Here is a 14,091-nt window from a genome sequence, read left to right as displayed (position 1 = left end):
ACTTTATCCTACATGACTTAGCCTTTCCAAACAAACCAGAAAAATTTACCTTGAACCCTTTATTCGCTCTTGATTCAGATTATTAGCAATTACACAAGAAAACATTCAAATTGTGCCCTAGTTTATCCAGCAAAAGAGGGGAAGAAATCTCGCTGCTAGCATTAATTAGCCTTCATCCTATTGAGTGCACTTATCAAAAATATTTTTGAGCTGCCTTCCTAAGCATAAGATGAAGTTCTTTGCTATCTTTCATAAGCCTGTATTTGTTGTCCCATCTACAATAAATTGCAACTGCAACCACTACACCACATACATCAAGTGGGAGCCTAAATCTAGTATCAGTTAGCACGCATGCCTGTGTTCTTGGTGATTGTGTGAGTTCACCCATCGGTAGAGTTTAGTGCGTGTTTTCCTTCTATAAACCTGTCATACAAATGAACCATCTTCACAAAATTTAGGACATCTACGAATGTGAGACACCTGTTTTTTCAGATTCCATTTTGAATTTAATATGTCAAGAGATACTATTTAGGTTTCCAAGGAATTCTTTTACTATGTATTTATCATTATGCTAATACCCATTGGTGTCATCCACATATCTTTTCACCAACCTGGTTATTCTGGGTCTGTTTCAGTTGGTTTCATTTCAATTTGGATGACGTAGCTCCAACCATGAAAGACTAACTTAAGACATTTTTTGCAGATTTGATCATAATGCCACGTCAGAAAGACTTTGCATGGACACATTGCACATCAATCTCAGGTAAAGTAAGGTTAAATGCAACAAATGTTTGAATGATAACGATGGTGGCATTCATCAATGCAACAAATGTTTGAATGATTACGATGGTGGCATTCATCACTTCAAATGGCATTTGGCAAAGGAGGCAATAAATAACATCATTGCTTGTACAAAATGCCCTCTAGATGTCACATATCAAGCAAAACAAGCTCTTCAAGCAATTTCAGAGGGTAAAGCATAAAAGGCAAGATCCAGGATTGAAATAGCTTCTAATTTTAAAGATGCTAGAAGGAATCCCTTGAATGGGGAAGATTGTGCACATGAAAATCCAAGTCAACGCCTTCTTCTATAGCACATGGCCCAAACACAAGTTGTGGAAACATTAATTCATTTTTCACACCTCATACTACACTAGGATCGTAGACCACTTTAGGAAGTACAGGATAGAGGAAGAATGTTTATGAACAAACAAAGAAGGCGATGGCAAATTTTTGGTACTACTTGAGCTTGCCATTCCATATTGCCAAGTCTCCATCGTAGCAAGGTATGGTGGATGTTATTGCAATTGCAAGACCTGAGTTTCAAGACTCATCTTACAAGACATTAAGGGTCGGTATGCTCAATGATGCAATCAAGATGCTAAGGATGTTGTTAATGAGCATCAACTAGAATGGGTACAAACTACAAACTAGTTGATGGATAGATAGAAGTGACTGAAACCTCATCAACTTCCTCGTCTCTTGTGACATTGCCACAATATTTTTGATTTCTATGAGTATGAATGCATCAAAAACAATCAAATTTGCAATTGCATTGTTTGAGATGTTTGACCTGGTGGTCAAATATCTAGGACCACCAAATGTGGTTCAATTTTTACAGACAATGTTGCTGCTGGAAAATTCCACATATCAATTAAATTTGTTAGAAGACCCATCAACGAAAATGACAACTATAAAATTAAATTTGTAAAAATGTCATCTCTAGTGCATTTTTAAAGCACAAAAATTACCTATGTCATAATTGACTAGTATAGATATCTTAAGTACACATCTATCTAAAGAGATGCTAAGAGATATCAATTGAAACTATTTTATTTACCTTAAAATTATTTTATTTCACTTTAAATTATATTTACTACATTCAAAAATATTTAAATTATATTGTATCTACATTGTGCATTTTTTCCCTCATAAATTTTTTATTTGATAATTGACATTAGCTTTTTATATTTAATTTTAAACTTCTAATCATTGTTCAAAAAACCGCAAAAAATAAAAATTTATAAAATATATTTTTTTAAAAGAATATTGTAATTATAAAATGGTAGATATTTTAAATATCTTTGTTTTTCTTTTATGTTTATATATCTATCTAAAACTTAGAATTTTGATTAGGGTATATTTTGTTTTATATTATGTTTATTTTTAAAATATTGTTTATAATTAATATAAATATTTTGACATGTGAATGGTTATCAATTATAGGTTAAAAGATAAAAGTTAACATTAAGACATGTGATTTCACTCCACCCCTTACTGCCATTGTCAAATGCCTCTTGGCATTAACAAGAACAGCAATAAATTGAACATCTTAGACCATCGCATTACAGTATTTGTGTAGCTTTGCATACAACTGGGGCCTTTGATTTGTAGGCATACATTTATAATTTGAGCAGCTTAAACCATTGCACTACAGTATAAGTGTAGTTTTGCATACAACTGGGGCCTTTGATTTGTAGGCATACATTTTGAGAGTATGTTTATCTTGAGTATAAAACATAAGTCATTGCTATCATCCATACATAAAAAACTAAAGATTTTTATAAAATACTAAAGATAGTCAGAATATCTATACTGAATCATGATCAGCCAACAAACACAATAGTCTTAAATTTAAAGCATTAAAATGAAGAAAGAATGAGAGAAATTATATTTAAACTTCCATATGTTAACAATCTATATTGCCAAACAGAGAACATATTTAGCCCATCAATTACTCTACTAAAGCATCCAACAAGTCAATAGCTCCATATTTTATTTGACACTACATTCAATTTGAATGCAAAATTATCATTCTGATTTTCAAACGGGACTATTCTTTGTACAAGAGAAGATTTGCCAAATTTAATGAGTTTAGAAGAGAGTGTCCAATATAATAAATATGTTTCAATCAATTTTTATAAACACCTGTGACATTGATTGATTGCTGTACTCTTAAAACATCCAAAATAGCTACAGAAGAAAATAGATTAGAAGCACCATGCCTTGGATGCCAATGTTAACAATGCAGTGGTGAAGCCTTGATATCAAAATTAATACCGGCATATTGCCTTGATCTACAGTCCCAATGAAGGCGAATAAGAAACCATCAATCTGTAGGTGAAAACTGAATAATTGGAGTAAACTTACCATCATAGAGTAGTCCATTCTCGGGCTTACTATAGGTGCAGACTTATGCATGCTTGATAGGCACAGACAAACATATCTGAAGATACTTGTGCCAATTACCAGCAATGCCAAGGAAGAAAATAAAATATCAAAGTGGTACACACATCATATTGATTCTCAAATGGACCTATAGGAGCTTCAAGGCTTTCAGACGTTCTTCATGTTCTGGCTCTAGCTTAGGAGGCGTGTAGTGTCCATGCAGATCTTCAACAACATATTCCTATATATCAAAACAGAATACAATGCAAAAATAAGGAATAAAAGATGAAAAACAGAAACTGCAAATAATATGTATGCAGGTAAGTGTTTGTATTGTAGCTCTTTTGTCCAAAATGAGTTTGAAAACAACCTTTGTCAGTTCCCTCTTTGTCAGTATGTGATAGTGCCTTTGCCATATCCTTTGAATTGCCATTGTTGCTGCTAGCAGCCCATAGGCAATGCCAAGGATCGCAAAAATAATCACAAAAATAACTAGGAGTGCACCACATGCTTCCATGGATGCTGGAAAACAGTCCAAAATACCCCATCCATAACAACAATTGCGGCATCCTGCCATACATGGATCATTGTTGTTGACTGATGAACAATGCACTATCAGACCTCCAATACCCAGGATTACAAAGAAAACAAAAACTCCTGCATTCACAATTGAGTTCGATTATTCAAAATTTTGTGCATGCAAAGTTACAATTTTCAAAAAAATGTAATTCTGAGTTTTATGAGCTGCAAGACAATTCACACGACGATCAATAACAGATAACTGATGAGTAGACAACCTAATTATGAGAGTTCGAACCAAAATTTAAGGAACAAACCAAAACAATAGTAGAATGGTATTGGGTGCTTGGACAACAGTCGATCCCATCCATCACTGAAAGAATTTCTGAACTCCCCATTTGTGTCCATCAGGTATGCAATACTGCCCATAACAGCAATTGTCTGCAATAACAAATGAAAGGATATGGCTTAGCTCCAGCCATAGCTTATGGACCTAACTGCTACACATTAGGCAGTGAGAATTTTAAACAAAACTTTAAATCAATTTGCACGAGAACTGACTAAAAGTAATAGCCAATTCACTTAAATTTAATGAAAACAATAAACATCTAATTTGAAAGCCAAAAATTGCAAACAGAATCACTGTATTGCAAAAAAGGATGGGAAATGAAAAGAAACTACATTTGCAATAAGAACAACAATAATGTCCAAAGGCACGTCATTGCCCTTCTACAATTCTACTCAAACAAAGATTCTCCAATTTTGAGCGAATAATTCAGCATCTTTGCTCTACTGCTATTCAGTGACTAAATGGGTTAAAATCCATCAAATCTTCTAATAACAATTTGACCATGCTGTTGATTCTAAAAAATAAAGTGAGCAACAACTGCTCTTCAGGTGGTTGCAAACTAGTAGATTAATGCATGAGGAAAATTATTTATTTTGTAATATTACTGTATCTGCTCATTCGATATTTGCTAGTATTATTCTTTAAAGGCATTAAAGATGTACTGATAGGAATGCCATACGGAATGCAAGGGGACCAAATGTTATCTCAAGGGGTCATGAAATTCAGTTGACATGTCTCTGTTTCCACTGATGCAGAAAAGATTTCGCTTTATCATTACTTTTATGTGGTGGTGAGTACTGATTACAAATGCAATTCTTATCTTATTTGACTTTAATGTTTGCCATGATTTGAGTTAAGATAAGTACAAATGCTGTTAATGTATTCTGTGGATGCAGGTGGAGGTAGAGGTAGCTGAAGATATGGGTAGAGTGGATGGATAGTGTAGGCTGTAGACCACATGTTGACATCATGTAGTCCAACTCCCAAGTGATGGTAGTCATACATTCTTCTACTTCACGTCCTTGTGTTTGATGATTGTGATGAGCTTGGTGTATCCTCTATGACTGATATCATGTTGTTTTGATTGTCATTTTAAGTTCATTGCATTGTGTTTGAATGTTGGTTGTATCATTTTTGTTGATCTTGTAGAGATCATTTGGTTGATTTATTGATTTTGTTTGTTGCTTTGTCTAGATGAGACCTTGGTAATAGTTCTAGCATGTTTGGCCTGTTGGCTATATTTAAAAATTAACCCAGCTTAAAGATTTGTTAAGTGGGAGATTTAATTGAGTTTTTAAAAAATTTACTTCATGGGGAATCCTTGGGCATCATTCAAATAGTAATGTTCTAAAATAAAAGAAAAATATAACTCACAAACAAACAAACAAAAGGAAAAAAACCTCAACTACTCTTTTAACCCACAGTTGACTAAAGGTGGAGACTAGTTAAGGTAATCGAGCTTTGATTTTACAGAGGGTAAAGGGGTTTTGAGAAATGTTGGCTGCCACCATGGAGGCCATGCCAATGTTTGGTAATTTCATAGGTGAAGAAATGTAGAAAAATCAGAAGATTTGTTGGCAAATATGGTAGAATTATGAGTAGATTTCTTTGGTACGTTATGCATTTTCAAATCTAAAAGTTTTCAACTTCCCAAGAAGCACTATTTTTGTTGTTTTTCTGCACTTGTTTGGGATGCCATTATTGTTGTTTTGCAAAATTCGTTGGGGCACCAAAATACTGAGAGAAGATACCATTGCTGCTGTTCTACAGCTGCCAATGGCTGCCATATTTTTTTTGTTCTTATATTTGGAAGCTCAACATTCTCGTAATAAATACTCAGGTTTGGCTGCTAAGATTTCAGATTTAATCGTGTTTTGGGGGTGCCAATATCTACAAAAATGGTTTCTCTTAATGGGACTATGATCTGCTGAAAAATCCACTCCTTTTGGGTGCCATGAGGAAGGATTTCTGGAATATTCTATGTGCCTGCAGCTTGATCAGCAAAACTCAATTGGATCTCATTGTATATTCTCTTCTTTTTCTTCTCATCCGGGTATATGACCCCCTTCATTGTGAGAGCTGTTTTATCTTCTCTCTTTTAGTTTGAAGAGAATGCAAGATTTAGGGAAATATGGAAACAAAATAGACATTTCCACAGTTGCATGATTACATTCTATTTCAAACAGCAGCCTAAGGAGAAGGAAGAAGAGTAAAACAGAAGTAATAAAAATCCATAACCCTATAACCCTTGTGATTGCTAGGAATTACTTCTAAATTTATCTGTGAAATAATCTAAGGTTGAAATAAGAATTTTACCAAGGGAGAAAAGGTGAAAACCAAATCTATTTCCTTTAACCCATCATGTGCAAAGGAGATTTGCAAGAATTGCCAAAAGAGTTAAATCAAGCCAGTCCTTTTGTAGGCAAATAAAACCGAAATAATACCAGTCATTTTTGGTGAGCAAATAGTGAAACAAAAAACTATATTTTTATATGAATATACTTTATATCCATGCATGTGTCAGCAAATACCCTGAACTATAGACAAAAAATTGAGGAATTCAAAATTCAAAATAACTAATTTCCCTCAAAAAAAAGGGTCTGTTTGTCTAGAGTTGCACACAAATGAAGTAGTTTGCTGATTTTAAGCATCACAATGCTCTTCACATGCGTCTTCAATACATTTTAAGTGGTCACACAAACTAGTTATACTTTATTATTATCTTCAAAAAAATTACAAAAACCTATCAAGAAATGACTTTAAGTTTTTCAGGAAGACTAAAAAACAGCTTACCAAGTCTGAGCTGAGTCCAAGTCTTGTAACACAACTACAGAGTAACTAAGCTCAGCCCCATATAACCCAGGTCTGAAATTCATCAATAGATGTCACTCCTAAGGCATAAACAAATAACATGTTCTTATAGGGCAGAAAAGCTACTCATCTAAAGGCATTCTTCCAGCCTCCTGATCTGAAAATAGATCTGGTTCATCACCATGATCAGTTGTTCGAGTTAAGTGACTGTCTTAAGTAGATGAACACGACTCTGGCCTCATAGATGCAGTTATCTAGTAGGACCAAAAAAGTATTTGTTGGCAGCCAAAGTCGAATTTCCACATATTCAAGTTCCCCTAAAAAATTTATGCACTTTCAAAAAAACCAGCACATAGTCTCAAGTTTGTATTCAAAAGTTATGGCTTCCAGAACAGAATGTGTAAGGCAAAATAACCACTAAAGGGGCAGTCTCTCAACTGTCAAGTGGTAATTTAACCACTTGTCTGCTGAATGAAGTCCCATTAAGAGAAAAATCGTCTGTAAATTAAACATTATGGGATGTAAATTCTGAAGCTGACTTGGATAATTTGTACTAATGATGGCTAACCAAGAAAAATCAGAGCATTTATGGATCCATTGATTCCATGAAGACAATCAAGTTCACATCAGCAAAATGAGATCTTGTTTATGTTCATATAAATTTTCAAGTTCTCTCTCATTCAAAGGACATGCAGAGAAATTGCTCTAATATTGTCGGTTGTGAATTATAAAGCTGACTTCAATCAGTCTTACTTGATGAGTAATTTGTAACTACTCCTCCAACAAGATTCTTATCAAAGGTCAGCTGTGGGAGATGCTTTATCCACTTCTGTATCATTTTACATTTTTGGCGATGCTCCTGCTAGGGCATCCTGTTAGATTCAGCACTTAGTAAATGTGTTATGTACAGAGTGGTAGCTATCATGAATGCTTACTCCCATAACATACATGTAATGAACTTGCAAATAATGAATCAAAATTCAATTAATCATGTTCTGAATCGTCATTCCTGAACATGATCTGCAATGTCAAAGGTCGTCTAAAATTCTCAATTTTCCACATATATTCATGTACATGACTGATAATTATTGCAGAGATGACTTTTAACAAAACCTTGATTTGCCGGCAGTATAATGAGATGGCTTGCTACTCAACCACAGTACAAAACTGTACGCTAATAAGATTGTAAATCGTAATATGAATACAGTGTATTGATTCTTAAACTGCCAACAAAACCTTGATTTGCCGGCAGTATAATGAGATGGCTTGCTACTCAACCACAGTGCAAAACTGTACGCTAATAAGATTGTAAATTGTAATATGAATACAGTGAATTGATTCTTAAACAGCCAAATTATCTAGGACAAAAAAATGTGTATTTTGCTAAATCTCCAAATCCAAAACTTTGAATGACAGTTGGACCTGTATCCATACCCACAGTTCACATAATTTCATATGCAAAAAATATACATCAAATGTATATGATCTGAAACAATTGCAGAGATCTCAGTGAATTTACCATCCTATGTGCTACAATAGGGTACATGAACACATACAAAGAAAGATTTAAATAAGAAGAAATGTATTATGATATGATTCAATATATTCTGACAATTCCAATTTTATAATAGTTGCAACATTTCTTTCACAACAGCTGGAACACAAATATATGTGTCAATGATCAAACACAAACAGAAAGTACACAAAAATACATGAAAGGACAGATATGTTTTGGTGACTATCAATAGACTCCCAAAGTAATAGTTTATAGTTTATACAAAGAAACTTAACATGCAGAACCCTGAAGATCTATCACTTACTGTTTGCACTGCCAAAAACACAAGGAGGACATCACGTGCAACAAAAATCCTAAACTTCAGCTTACGCCAAGAGTAATCCTCCGGTATTTCAGTCCGCAGATGAAACTGTGCTTTACAGGTTGTGCAATGTGAGAATGCAAAACCTTCCTGGACACCAAAATAGTTATAATGCTGGTTATGCATTGTCATTCATCACTAAAAAACTTGAACATGTCATACTTTAAACATACATGAGAAATTCAGGATGATGTAATAGCACACCTTTACTGATCGCCAGTGGTCAAGGCATGAACGATGAACAAATTGTTGAGTGCCTTTGCACATGCAAGGAGAGATCAATTCATCTCCTAGATCATAAAACACCAAGGATCATCAAATAAGAGAATCTCATTACAGTGTGCAATCTTTATATCTAAAGTGAGTTTCACAATATTAGAGAAGGAATTTCAATACTTCTAAACAAATGCTCAACATGACAAGCGCTCTAGTACAAACAGACACATTTATTTCTGTTGCACAAAACACAACAGAAATTTGCTACCTAATGAAATTATTATTTCTCTACCATCCATCAAGTCTCTTAACCTGAGAAATGTGCTTCTTAATAACAGGAGAATGTGCTATTTCAGCAGCTATTCCCTGCCACTGTGATGTTATGTCAGATTTGCAGAAGCAATGTTCTGGGTGCCAAATTTTAGTAAAGGAATGACAAAGCACTCTTATCTGACATTTTGTAGCTTATTTTACTTATCACTGTTAGACTTTTTTGTCCAGTTCATCATCAGACATAATGTGCAGTGTGCACATTATAAATAATATCAAACACTGCTAGATAACTCGTTTATGCAAGTACTGATGTCTGATTACCTTACATTCCTCATATAATAAAAACTACCAACCTTCACTTTCTTATTGGAATTTACATTTTTTTTTTTTTAAATTATCTCTTTTTGTCCATTTCAGCATCAGACATAATGTGCAGCGTGCACATTGTAGATAATATCAAACATTGCCCCATCACTCATTTATGTGAACACTGATGTGGCATTACATTACTTACATCATATGACAGAAGCTACCAATCTTTGCTTTTCTATTGGCCTTTACCTTTGTTATTCTCAAAAAAATGTACATTTTAGTTTATATCATTTAAGTTTATGATTTGTTTATAAGCATCAGTAATGCGATGATGATAAATGTAGCTAGAGTCATGTATGGGCATGTTTTTGGTGAATGATGATGGCCATGCTCATTCTTTTATGATACTTAAACTATTAGCAATGTGTCTGATTGCTAAATATCTAAAGAATATGTAAAATCTCATGTAAACATGACGATGGATGTTTGCCAAATCCTCTCCACCCCTGAATCCCATCATTTTTCCATTTACTAGATTTGGTAAAGGAATTTATAACTGTGTGTCTTACATTATCACTACAATGCATAATCAAATCCCTCATGATGCTGATAGATATCTGGAAACAATCTGAAATGGAAACTTCTCTAGTGTGTGCACTCAAACAGGCAAAAGGGTTAGGCAACTAGAAGGACACTACTTCCCTAGAAGCCATCTACTTCCCTAAAAGCCATGAAGAAGACTAGGCAATTTGAAATACATATCAAAGAAAAAATATGCAGAGCTTACAAGAAATGACAGCAGCACTCAAGCTGCACTCAAGCTTCTTGAAATTGAATATCTACATGATATACTTTATTCTTAACATGATTAGCAGTAAAAGAGAAAAAGCATCCAACTACACAAATCAACGGCTTGGACTACAAGTCAGTTGAGAAATCAAAAAAACTGTTTTAATCTTTAGGTTATTTATGAAGACAATAAAAATAAATATTACTGAGGTCCTTCTCACCTTTGATTATGTTACAGGCAGAAGTAGGCCTGCATAGTGCAGGCTCCACCACTCTTCAAATAAATGGAGTCAACATACAAGAAAATGAGTAACTACAGGTTATGTTGTCACCTTTTAGCTCATTTAATGATGATTATGATTGTTCTCAAACTGAAAATGATCATCCACTATTGATCCTTGTGGAAATAAGGACTCCGCTGAAGTTTTAACAATTGTCCACATTTGCCAGTTCATTATGTTAGCAATGTTCATGAAGCCTTCAATGCTAAATTTCTTAAGCTCTGCTAAAAATACTTGTACAAGGGCTCTTCAAATTAGGGAATGTAAAACATCAATGTTTAGATGGATTCTCATATGATATGTCAAACATCTGATATTTTAGTATATCAGCAAAAACAGTCAATTAAATGGTTATCTTTTTCCTATTAAATAAATTTGAATAAAAAATAATTAAAAATCAATTGCTCCCTCCATTAATAGCCCATATTTATGTTTATCCCCACACAGAATGACATGTCATCGCATGAGAACCGATAGGATACTCAAAACAGTCGATGTTCTGTTTGCAAATAGTGCCATACAAGAGAATGTGTTTAAAATGATCATCGAGTTTAGAAGTATAACAAACCAATAGGCAATTACTATGATGAAAACAAATTTAGAGAAACTATCCATTTTTGAAGTGAGAATAGTAAATTGAGTTCACATATTTATATTTGGGCATTGCAGATAAATTAATTTATTTTCATAAGATTGGGGGAAACTAGCTTGTAAGTTGTTTCCCAGGGCTGAAATATCAAATTGCTTTTAAATTATCATGAAAACTCAGAAATGGAATCAAATAGAAATTGGGGGTCAAAATGCTCAATCCAAATTAACAAATAAATGATTATTCACATTTGATAACAGAAAGTACTCCAAAATATTAGTCGAGTGCAAGATGACAGAGAAATCTCAATATCAATTAGATCATGCCCTAGTATTAAAGCTCTGGGGTTTTCATCAGTAACACCTCAGGTTCAAATCTCCAAATTACATGTGAAGCAGTAACAGACAGAATAAAATTCTGGGTGACGTGTACAACAAAAATGTCAGGTGCAAGTCCTGGGTGAGTTCAAAGGAATATTCATATATGCATTGATCGTGACCAACTATCTCAAGACAAGCCCTAAACTTTGCTCAGCCTTACAGTCCCTTGCACAGTCTAAGAGGCACCTGACATGCTTGGCTATGCAACAAGAATCAAAGAAAAATTAATCAAACACATGCTACTAAGTTTACAGTAAATTATGAACTGTCCCCAGCGAAGAATTGAAGAAACCAAGAAATTACCTGGATCGGAGCCCTCCATCTCAAGGCAAATACGGCAACAAGCAGCTGATGAGGTATCGCTCTCTTCATCATGGATTTCACTATCCTTCTCGGCAGATACAATTGCAGGTGGCTGAAGAAGAGGAACTGAGTCCACATCACCCACTTCTTGTTCGTTAGAAGGCTCTAATTGTACTTCCCCTTTCATTCCAACCATTGTACAGAAAGCTCCAACCTTTTTCAAGCCTCCCTACACAATGATTTTTCAAGCTCTTCAGTCAAAGAGAGAAACCCCAGCTCAAGTAAATCAACAATTTTTATCACACTGACTGATATTATAGCCAAAATAGAATAAATAAAACCCAGAATTATGTGTCCATAAATTCAATGAAGCAGAATAAATTTTATTTTTTTCAAATTGCATCAAGGAATTGACATGTTCCTTTTAAAAACCAACACAGATTTGCTGTGACAGCAATAAAAGGCAGCTGTAGAGATTGATTTTGCTGAATACCTTACAAAGATAATCGACTTTCTCCAGAAATGAAGAAATCCCTTAAAATTGCTTCAAACTTTGTATTGGTATAGTGAATTCATTGCAGTGGAGGAAGGGTTCAAATCCTGCACGCAAAGGCTTTCACGCGTAAATTTTGAAAAACAGAGATCACGTTGCAAGAGTTTGCCCCAAAAGTTTAACTAAAACGGAAAAACTTTGACCTATCCATAAAATTAAACCTCCATATTAATTTTTATCAACGAAAGCAAAGACGATATCTAGTATTAACTCATCCTGCGTTTTCATGATAAAACAAGTCAAATGTTTGGAAATGGTCAAATATTCGGAAATGTTCAAATCCTTCAAAATGCTTAAAATTTGATATTATAGGAAAAAATATCACGCAATCAAGTACGTCAACAGCTCAAACCCTGCGACCAACAGGTTTCGCTCACATCTTTTTACAGGAATCAGACAGACATTACCACCAAAAGACAGCAATTTTCTTATAATTAAAGCACGCAAACCCTGTATTGAACCGATCTCTGTGTATTTTAGAATTTGCATACACAACAAAAGTAACGGAAATTTCTCATCTTTTAATTTTCTGTGTATTTTAGCCTGAATATTCCAAGTAAATTTATTTTGTCAAAGAATATCTTCAATGTTTGTATGTATAGTAACCGCGACTCCGGGAATATAAGCGGCATAGACTTTTCTTTTAACCGTTGCAAAACCTCTAATATTTGTTATTTCTATGCATATCATAGTAAAACTAACAAATACTTTTGATTTTTCATTTTTCTACGCGTCTTAACCTCTATTGTGGAACAGGAACAGCCGTATGGTTGTAAAACTCCCGAAGAACAAATAATCGGCCATACAACAGCTGGTAAAATGCTATCTACCAAAGTAAAGAAATTTCCTCAACAAAACTCAATAGATAACAATACTTAACCAAAATTGACTCAAAATAGCTCGAACAACATCAATTTACCAGTAAATGACGAAAATTTAACCAAATTTGCCTCAACAAGGCTCATCAGATTACATCAAACTTTAAGCACAGCTAGACTTTACCATCCAAGTCACAGAGAATGAACAAAACAGCCTGCGATTTGAACATACATTCAAGATTATCACGAAAAGATGAAATCAGCTGCGATTTTTTTTTAAGCTTTCAACATGCCTCGTTAGAATAAAAACATACCTTGTTAATGCCGGTCTTATCAGAAACCTCCTTTTTTACTTCGATAAAATATGGCGGCTTATGAGTATTGGCGAAGGATTAGTATTATTGAGGGCACCAATTACGAGGAAAACGTCCCCCAAACACAGTATTTAGCGTGTGTTTTTAAAGATTACAGACTATGACATTTTACTATATTTTATTTTCTTAAATTGATGACCTTTCCGTTAGGTCAGAACCACCGCGTTGTCCGGTAGCCATTTTAAAACAAGAATATTTGATGGCAACTCTTCATTTTCCTATACAAGATGGGCTTTCTATAAAGGTACCTAGCTGAAAATCATCCATTGTGATGGTGGGACCAACGTTTCTAATTAATTTTATAATTCAGTGGTATTTTGCAACATAGCTTCAATTATTTTTAAGCCGATAGGCTTTTAGTATGAGGTTTGTTTGTCGGGAAAGTGTCAGCGATCCGGAAAAAAGAATCGAAAAAGAAGGCAGTTCCGAGAAAAAAGGCGGTTGCACCGTATGCAGAGGATAGTTAATGTTCTTTACTA

At 34.3% G+C, this 14,091-nt stretch overlaps 1 protein-coding gene across 9 annotated transcripts; it reads right to left on the bottom strand.

Moving 5' to 3' along the window:
- Window positions 1-2,885: 2,885 nt before the first annotated feature.
- On the bottom strand, window positions 2,886-13,698 carry LOC131053768 (uncharacterized). 9 transcript variants are annotated; one of them, XM_057988412.2, is made up of 8 exons: window positions 13,553-13,698; window positions 12,361-12,467; window positions 11,868-12,096; window positions 8,929-9,014; window positions 8,668-8,814; window positions 4,005-4,128; window positions 3,539-3,825; window positions 2,886-3,409 (listed from the first exon to the last, which is right to left on the bottom strand). In XM_057988412.2, exons 3-8 carry the CDS (start codon window positions 12,061-12,063, stop codon window positions 3,317-3,319), a joined length of 933 nt encoding a protein of 310 aa, XP_057844395.1. In that variant the 5' UTR covers window positions 12,064-12,096; window positions 12,361-12,467; window positions 13,553-13,698; the 3' UTR covers window positions 2,886-3,316. The 9 variants fall into 9 exon arrangements, with proteins under 9 accessions (XP_057844395.1, XP_057844397.1, XP_057844400.1 ...); XM_057988414.2 differs by lacking the exon at window positions 13,553-13,698 and adding an exon at window positions 13,423-13,548; XM_057988417.2 differs by lacking the exon at window positions 13,553-13,698 and adding an exon at window positions 13,471-13,493.
- Between the last annotated feature and the right edge of the window lie 393 nt (window positions 13,699-14,091).

This window comes from Cryptomeria japonica, chromosome 7 (assembly GCF_030272615.1).
Source record: "Cryptomeria japonica chromosome 7, Sugi_1.0, whole genome shotgun sequence".
In the NCBI taxonomy this organism is placed as follows: Eukaryota; Viridiplantae; Streptophyta; class Pinopsida; order Cupressales; family Cupressaceae; genus Cryptomeria; species Cryptomeria japonica.
The sequence above is the reverse complement of the archived record's forward strand: the minus strand, read 5'-3'. Positions and strand labels throughout refer to the sequence as shown.

Bases quoted from the DNA above. Each gene is read 5' to 3' on its own strand.
- LOC131053768 (XM_057988412.2), bottom strand. From the start codon at position 12,063: ATGGTTGGAATGAAAGGGGAAGTACAATTAGAGCCTTCTAACGAACAA. The intron at 8,815-8,928 runs GTGTGCTATTAC...TTTGGTGTCCAG, and splicing joins ACCACTGGCGATCAGTAAAG to GAAGGTTTTGCATTCTCACA. The intron at 4,129-8,667 runs GTAAGTGATAGA...TTGTTATTGCAG, and splicing joins TGTTTTTGGCAGTGCAAACA to ACAATTGCTGTTATGGGCAG.